This window comes from Sinocyclocheilus rhinocerous, unplaced genomic scaffold (genome assembly GCF_001515625.1).
Source record: "Sinocyclocheilus rhinocerous isolate Xijiao unplaced genomic scaffold, SAMN03320098_v1.1 scaffold623, whole genome shotgun sequence".
Lineage (NCBI taxonomy): Eukaryota > Metazoa > Chordata > Actinopteri > Cypriniformes > Cyprinidae > Sinocyclocheilus > Sinocyclocheilus rhinocerous.
In genome coordinates, this window is record NW_015644631.1 from 2,227,711 (window position 1) to 2,236,280 (window position 8,570).

The 8,570-nt window shown below is 35.3% G+C and overlaps 1 protein-coding gene across 1 annotated transcript in view; it reads left to right on the forward strand.

The window, feature by feature from the left end:
* The window catches only part of pcp4a (Purkinje cell protein 4a), a 34,202-nt gene that overhangs the window by 10,650 nt on the left and 14,982 nt on the right, over positions 1-8,570 (forward strand). Inside the window, exon 2 of the mRNA XM_016576501.1 lies at positions 5,747-5,795. Coding sequence (XP_016431987.1) covers positions 5,747-5,795 — 49 coding nt within the window. The remainder of the gene's footprint in view (positions 1-5,746; positions 5,796-8,570) is intronic.

Consider the following 8,570-nt stretch of genomic DNA (forward strand, 5'->3'; position numbering starts at 1 on the left):
CATATTTAAAAAAAAAAAAAGGTATGTAACCATGTCATGTTAATTAAGCTGAATTCATAATTATTTGATTCGATTTTTTTAAGACAAATATTTTTTGTAGTACTGATGTGGCACGTAGTGACTGGTGGGCAAAATTCCTGTGGTTAAGTGTAATATTAAGATAAACTTGAAATCTCTCATAAGATGGCGGATGGGGCGAATGGGGTGTGCTTCATTTTTCTGACTTGTTCTGCAGGGTGGTAGAATCTTCCTGCCACAGAAGTGTGCTGCGTGAAGGGTGGGGGCACGTGTCGGGGCAGAAGGAAATACCCCTGCAGTGGTGTCCTCCTCTTATGCGGGGAAAGGGAGGCACCTGAAGGCAGGCTGTTGCCACCGCTAATGTTGCTAAATATTTGATGAGTCCATGCAGTCGCCGTCATTAGTCTTGCTTGGATTATCTCAGCAGGAAAAATAGATTCCATTATCGCAAAATTCATGTACAGGATGGTGGAAAAGGAACTAAACATATGAAATAGGATGTACATGTAACAAGACGGCCAATAAAAGCAGCTGCCAATCATTTGTACTCGTTTCCTCAAGTGTGATTAGCTATTCACCTGTCTTTCTCTGTTTTGTTTTCCCCCTGATTTCGTGCTCTCGTTCTGTTTTCCCCAATCGTAATGTTTATTCATTAGGCTTGTTGAACAATAAAACAGAGGCGCAGCTTTCTGGAACAGTGTGTTGCCTCAGCGCTAGTGCGATTCCTGGAGATAATATTGTAAATCACACAAACTCTTCTGCATTGAGCAGCATATTATTTGTTGAGTCGTAAACGGAGCTCAGAAGACACAGAGTGAAACGCCCTGATATACGAGTTCATATCAATATGCAAATTTGCTCTGGCACAAGAATAACTGACCTTTCAGAAAGTTAGTAAGTAAATGGCATGGAAACTGATATATGGACATCTAGTCAAAATAACAGTTAGGAATATATAGTAAAAATGTTCACCTGGGGAGCGCCCTAATCACCCTAGCAACCACCTAGAAACATGCCAAACAACCACTCAAAACACTCTAGACACTGCATATCAACAATCACACTCAACAATACCTTAGAAACCAATTAGCACCATCATCTGCTAAATCCAAAGCATTCATATTTTTCTTGAGAAAATATAAAGCTAAATAAAAATTTATTTTCTATTATAATTATAATCCTAGGATTATTTATGGGAATCAAATAAATTCATACTGCACTCCACCTCGTTTTATCAGGCAAATAATTTGAATAAAAAAATAGATATAAATCTATTATATACACTATAATTAAATAATTATTCATTTAATAATTATATACACACACACCAATATTCATTAAATGTAATATACATTTTTCACTTTTTTAGCATGTAACATTGAATTAAACATGAAATTAATGTAAGTAATTTTTTTACAGTGAATATATATAAAACAAAAAAATATTTAATGACTTTACAAGTATAGATTTATAATATATTTTAGATTTTTATAAAACATAAATTTGTATTGTTTTATAAAAAATTATGCATTTGTATATGTAAATTTATATAATAATATATTTACTTTAAAATAATTATTGTTTGCTTTATTATGTTCACCAGGGGACCGATAAAATGATAATTTAAGAGATTGGATCAAGATGCAAGATTGTCATTTAATATATAAATTTAGTTTGTCCAATAGAATTTGTTTTCTTGTTAATTTTCTTGTTGATCATTGTTTAATTCAAGTAGTTAGCTGCAATTAGCAATGCTGCATGCCTTCTTTTTCACTCTTTGACTGCATTTGATTATGAATACTGTTAAATACAAGAAGTTCCTGTGCCAAAAATCCTTATTTAACCATTAGCAATTAGTGGCAAGCCATCTTCTACACATTTATTAAAGATTTTTTTGACTGCAGTTAATATGAATGCTATGGAATACAAGAAGCTTCTGTGCCAAAAATAAGTTGTGATTCGTTCCAGCAGCGAGATCTGCTTGGAGATAATCATTTATGGAATCAGCAGCATGTGGTTTCACACATTCATCAGTTCAGTATTTACGTCCTGCAGTGTTTTCTGGTGGCGAGGCGCTCAAATAAAAGCCACCGTATGAGTTCCCATCCTCCAGCCTGTTTCCTACATTCAATCGAGCATCTGTTAGCCTTCAAATATGACGCATCGGATCCCAGTTTCCCCCCACCTCTTTAGCCGTCTGTGTCCTAGTTGTGTGTTTCTCCCTTAAATTCTTAATAGATGTTGAGAACAGCATGGAAGCCCTTCCAAGTTCTCGAGCTGCCAAATGAATCTAAAATAGCTCTCCAAAAGGCTTCGAATAAAAAAAGGAATACAGTATTTTTTTTTTGTAAATTCCTCAGTTGTTTAACACAACAAGAATTTGGGAGAGGTGTAAAATTTGCTGCTTTTTTGAGTGTGAATCATTAGTGGAGAGTGTTTGATTCGCATTTTTATAGACACTCACTGTTGGTTGAAAAAAAAAAAAAAAAAAGCTTTTTGGAAACCAGAAGAATGTCCATAAATCACCTTTGAGGAGGAAGCTGTCAGCGTTCGGTTCAATGATCGTCTGTAAATGGGGTTTAAAACACATTTCTATTAATTAGTGAATCCAGCTGTCAGAGTGAGTGGAAATAAATGAGGTTCTTCATTAGCGTCGCAGCAGTGCATGCTCAAACTGCGAGGAGCGGGATGCTGTTGCAGTGTCGAGTGGCAGTGCCAAGCATTGCTCTGAAGGGCACTGGTGTGCTGAGCTCAGGGCATCTCTGTGGCATCAGGTTCAATTCACTGCAAAGCTTGGATCTGCAGAAGTCTGCGAGTCTTGACACCTGAGTCATGCTTGACATTAGATTTATTTTCGACCCCTGACATTAAAGGCCAAGTAAAAGGGTTTTTATTCATATTTTTACATGTCGTAATTCTCATCCTCTACAGCCCTTTGGGTCCGAGCATGTTTGTCCACTGAGAAGCAGCAAACATCCTGTTCTCTTAAAATTGTAATTGCCCCGTGATGTACACATGGGTTTCATTGCCAATCCTTGCTTCACTGCAGCTAATGAAGTTTATGATTGCGATCATCGTTTTCATCAATATGGGGGAAGCATATGGCGGTAGAGAGAAAGAGAGAACGAGGAGGGTGAAAACGCTTCATCCCAAACAGCTTCTCTCTGCTCGCCACTTCCAAATGGAGCTGGTGTTTATGCATTAACTAATTATTTCCTGCAGTCATTACTAAAATTACTAAAATTTTAATTAAAAACAAATATAAATGCATCGGATCCCCATATAGAAATATGTAAGAAGAAAACTAATGAAAACATAAGTACATAAAATTACTAAAACTAAAATTACAATGAAAACTGAAAATAAAATAAAAATAAAGGCTAACTGAAATTCTTAATAACAATATATAAATAATATTAAAATGACACGGATCAAAGCATAATTTTGAGTAACAGATTTCTGTAGATAAAGTAAACCCTTGCCTACATGGATAGCTGGCTGAACTGGCTTGCCTTAAATTGGCTATGCTCAGATGTCCATCTGATTAGCTAAATAAATTGAATAAAATCTCTCTCTCGCCCTTATTTGACCACACTCAGACTCGCACCTTCACATGCCACACCGCTGTCTGTCACTTCACTCCAATTAACGCATTTGTTTGTGCCTCCCCAGAGCCCAATGTAATAATCCAACTTTAATGGCCTTAGCTCTGAGTCTGTGTGGTTTGAGACTGTCAGAACGGAGGGATGTAACCCTGCTGATATTGATTCTGCCAGAAAATGTCTCCCTCTGCTCCTCACTCCAGTTTCCTCACATAAACAGGATTAGAAACAGGAGAGCGTTTCTCTGCAGTGAGGAGATTTCCCTCATTCCACCCCTTTCCAAGCAGAAACTGAGGCGGGGCGGGGGTCTCACTGCGGGTTTGTACCTACAGCGCGGTTAGAAATGGGTTTGAAAATGAGAAGTGCTGGAGCAGAATAAACTGCCCTGACATACATTAATTCATACTGACCTTTATACCACAATAAGTGATTTTTATTCTTACCAGCCACGACCAACGAGTCACAGGACACTTTGTCAGCAGCTTTTCTAGATCCGTGGTGTTAAACTGGATGGCCCCGCCCACAGTAAAATTCGATTGGTCCAAAATTCTGCTGTACATTAAACATTAAAAATTTCTTATTGGCTGAGAGTGTATCACTTTGTGCAATGATTTGTGCAGACAGTTAGCATGGTGAGTAATTATTGGAGTATGCAATAATAAAGTATGAAAATTAAATTCAATGTGTTACCTGCCTTTTCTTTGTAATTATTTTAATCATTTGTTACATTTCTGAGTAAACGTTTTTTTTTCCAGTGTAGTATTTTCATGTAAAACTAAATCTGATTATCTTTTTTTAAAACAATGCATTCAAAAACAGCCATATATTCTGATTACTTTCTTCTATTATAACACTATAATGTAGAATATGAAAAAGGGATATTCATTTTGATTTTTTTTCAAATGATTATATTTAGTGTTATTAAATTCTACATATATATTTTTAAATATCTTTACGACAAAACTAACTTAAATGTAAAGATGGGGACATTAATGCACAAATAAATGTCCAGTATCTGCATCAAATCATTCTGAATATCTGTATTGTTTTTTTTTACAGAACTTTCTAATATTTCCTCCTGGATCAGCATTGAACTGACTTGAGCTGAATAATGGCACTATTGTCTTCTGTAGAGCTGCTGCTGAATATTTGTTTCATAATTGAAGTTTACAGTTATTGAACTGAACTGCACCAACATTGAACTGACTTGAGCTAGACAATGACACTATTGTCTTGTTAAAGCTGCTTTACAGCAGAATTTTGACTGAAATTCGATGAAGTTTCAACATTTATTCTCTTATTTTCCTGTTTAATATTGTGCAGCTGCTTTGAACCAACTTGACTTGACTGATTGGGAATTTGGGCTCACATTTCAGCATCTATTTAATTTCTCAAGCTTTAATCGTGCAGTGTAGCACCGAGTGCATATGCATTCAACTCTCTACGCTGTATGACATTTCAAATGACTGTAATTTATGCAGCAGCACTCTTCACCATCCTCACAACAGCCACGAAACTATACGCTACCCCATCCAGCAGGATGACTTATTTGCATCGGCTCCTTAATGCAAAGCAATAACCGAGCATTTTGTATTTGGGCAACGTGAAGCGTTCACAGATTTTCCCCTGCCAAACATTCTTGTGCAAATTCCACATGTTTATCAGAGCCTGTAAGACAAAGAAAGAACTGAACGCAAGAGGATTGATTGAGGTAGAAGGAGACAGAGGAAAAGAGAGAGAGAGACTAATATGATTAAATTGTGTCAGTGTGTGCTTGTATGTGTGTGTGTGTGTGTGTGTGTGTGGAATAATCCTTCTGCATATAATGACACGCTTTCCACTGTAACCAGATCCATACAGAATGCCATCAGCAGAAAACGAGTGGCACACACACACACAGAGGAAGATTGCTTTAGCGTCAGAGCATCAAAGCTCTTCTGAAGTGTTTGAAATTCATTGTACACACCAAGTTATTAATTCAGGATATGAAGCACTAAATTGTGATCAGCTAATGAGACAGAAAACTGACATCTTCAATGCCCGTTTATTCATTCATCGGCTATATGGGATTTCTTCTCAATATTTCCACAGACATTAATCTCTGTTCTATTTTTGTTTGTTTACAGAGACAAGAATCCGGTTCAGCTGGAAACATCAAACCCTCAGGTGGACAAGGTATAATTCACTACTCCACAGTGGAATTGTGCATCTTATTATCTGGATAAAGTCATGACAGAGTCTTTTGCAAGGTTGCATTACTTTTCCTTCTCTCTTACACAGTGTAAACAATATTTGTAGAAAATGCAATATGATTTATGTTTGAAGGTAAGTGTAGATTAGTAAAGAAACGGTCTTTTAATAAAGTGTGCCATTAAAGGAATAGATCTCACAAAAATTTACTCAGCCTCATGTTGTTTTAAATTACTTTTTCTTACGGTTATGGTAACACTTCATCATCATCATCATCATCATCATGTTGTTCTGATCACATAAATGAAAAATGAGAAATTTAAGTACTGTTGGAAACATTTAAACACTTTTAAGGAATTAAATAACATTAATGTAAAGGGATAGTTCACCCAAAAATGAAAATAACCCCATGATTTGCTCACCCTCAGGCCATCCTAGGTGTATGACTTTCTTCTTTCTGACAAATACAGTCGGAGTTATATTAAAACATGTCCTGGCGCTATAATGGCAGCGAGTAGTGGTCAAGATTTTGAAGCAAAATAAAGTGCATCCATCATAAAATTACTCCACAAGGCTAATAAAGGCCTTCTGAAGTGAATAGATGTGTTTGTATAAGAAAAGATATCCATATTTAAAACTTTATAAATGGTCATCTCTAGCTTCCGTTAACTGTCGTATGTGCATTCACAAGAGGGGCATTCCAGCGGATGATATATAGGACATTCACTGTAAAAAAAAAAAAATTAAATTCCGTAAAATTTACGGGGAAAAAATGACAGTTGTGGTTGCCAGAATTTTACCGTAAAAAATGCGGTAGCAACATTTTAGGTTTTTACAGATTTAACTTAAATTAACATTTAAATACCTTAATTTCATTAACTGATATAATGTTAATATACCAACCTATTGAAGTACTGAAATCTGTTTTGTATCTTTGTAATACACTGATAACCACCAAAAGCAGGTGGTGATGTGAAAGTCACATGATGAACCAAAGCCCATCACAAGCAGCTTTTAGATAATAACATATATAGAAGGTGCACAGTGTCATTCACACAAACACTAAACACCATCATGGTAATGCACATGCAACTGAAACAATGCAATAAACATTCATTTAACAACATTAGATGTAACATTCAACCCTACACAACTGATAAGAAAAACTAAGAAACATTTCTTTTATTTCTACAAAAAAACATCAAATTTGTAATGTAACGCAGGGAATTCCAAGTAGGTATAACTGCAGACCGGAGATCTCCAAAATGGGGCGTGAACTCCAAAAGTAACACACAACCCTAATATACAAAACTGATAAGAAAAAACTAAGAAACATAGTTATTTCAACAAAAAAACATCAAATTTGAAATGTAACGCAGGGAATTCTGGGAATGTCAATTTACGGTTATTCACTGTAAATTATACATTATTTTTCCCACTTCCAAAAATTGGTATACTACCGTAAAATTACATGTAATGTCCAATACAGTTTTTCACCATATATAGTAGGGGAACTTACTGTTAACCATTTAACAGGTTTTTACTGTAGCATTTTTACAGTCTTTTACCATTAAATTCATGGTCGTTTTTTACAGTGGCATAGCGTAAGCGCCGGTGAGAATATGCTAGTCTCGTGAGAACAAAATTTTACAGCAAAACTTGTATTACATCGAAATCCTTAGACACTTCTTTACAAATCCTTGTTTTGTAGGGTGATTGCAGGTAAAGTGGGCCATCAGGTAAACTGGGCCGTTTAGGTTTGATTGTACTGTGCTCAATGGGTTTGCACTTTCAGGGCATAACAATGGTTCTTAATTAAAGGGACAATGTTTCTCTAAATTATAAAATAGTTTTGTTTGATGCAATATGACACTGGTGGGTGTGGCCACACCTCAAAAGAGGACTGTGTCATGGTGAAAGGTAGAAAACCCTTTGACAAGATTTTCATTTCTAAATTATAAGGTTGCTCACTAAATGGAAACAAATATTATTTGGACAGTTCCTGCTGTTTTTGTTTCCACAGTTAACGGGGAATAAAATGCAAAGAAAAAAATGTTTAAAAATTTGTTAGATTTCTTGTAAGGTGTTTAAATATTGCTGGCCCACTTTGGCTGAATGTGTTAGATAAAGTGGGCCAGTGGGATTCAGGTAAAGTGGGCTGACCTTTAACCTTAAGTTATTTTACACAAATGCATTAAATAAGTTGACATTCACTGGTTATTTTATAGTTGACATGTATAATTTACTTTTTTAGAAAACAGAAATGAGTCTGCAGTCAGGAAATTCAAGTCAGAGATGGAAGAAAGGAAAGAGAGAATAGAAAGGATGTCGAGGCATTCAGTTCAATCTGTGGAATGAAGAAAGTATGAGAGGAGCAAAATGTAGATGCGGAATATAAAGCTTTAAAATATGGCCACAATTAAAGTTCATTAAACAGTTTAGAGAACATAGACAGAAAAACATTTTTACATATGGTTACCATTTTAAATGTTCTTTTTTTTTAGACTATTTGTTGTTGATTGTGTTATAGTCACATGTTTAACATATTGTAGAGCTCATTTTGTTAATATTCTGATTTCTGAAAATTCTGATATTCAGATTTAATCAAATTTAATGTCAGCACATGATCTTTCAGTTGTTTGGAATTTCACACATGAATTAAGATGAGGATTCACACATGATTTATTTTACTCATAACTTGTTGGTTATATATTTTTGGATTTGTTAAATATGTTTGTCTGATAATATGTCTGATAATAT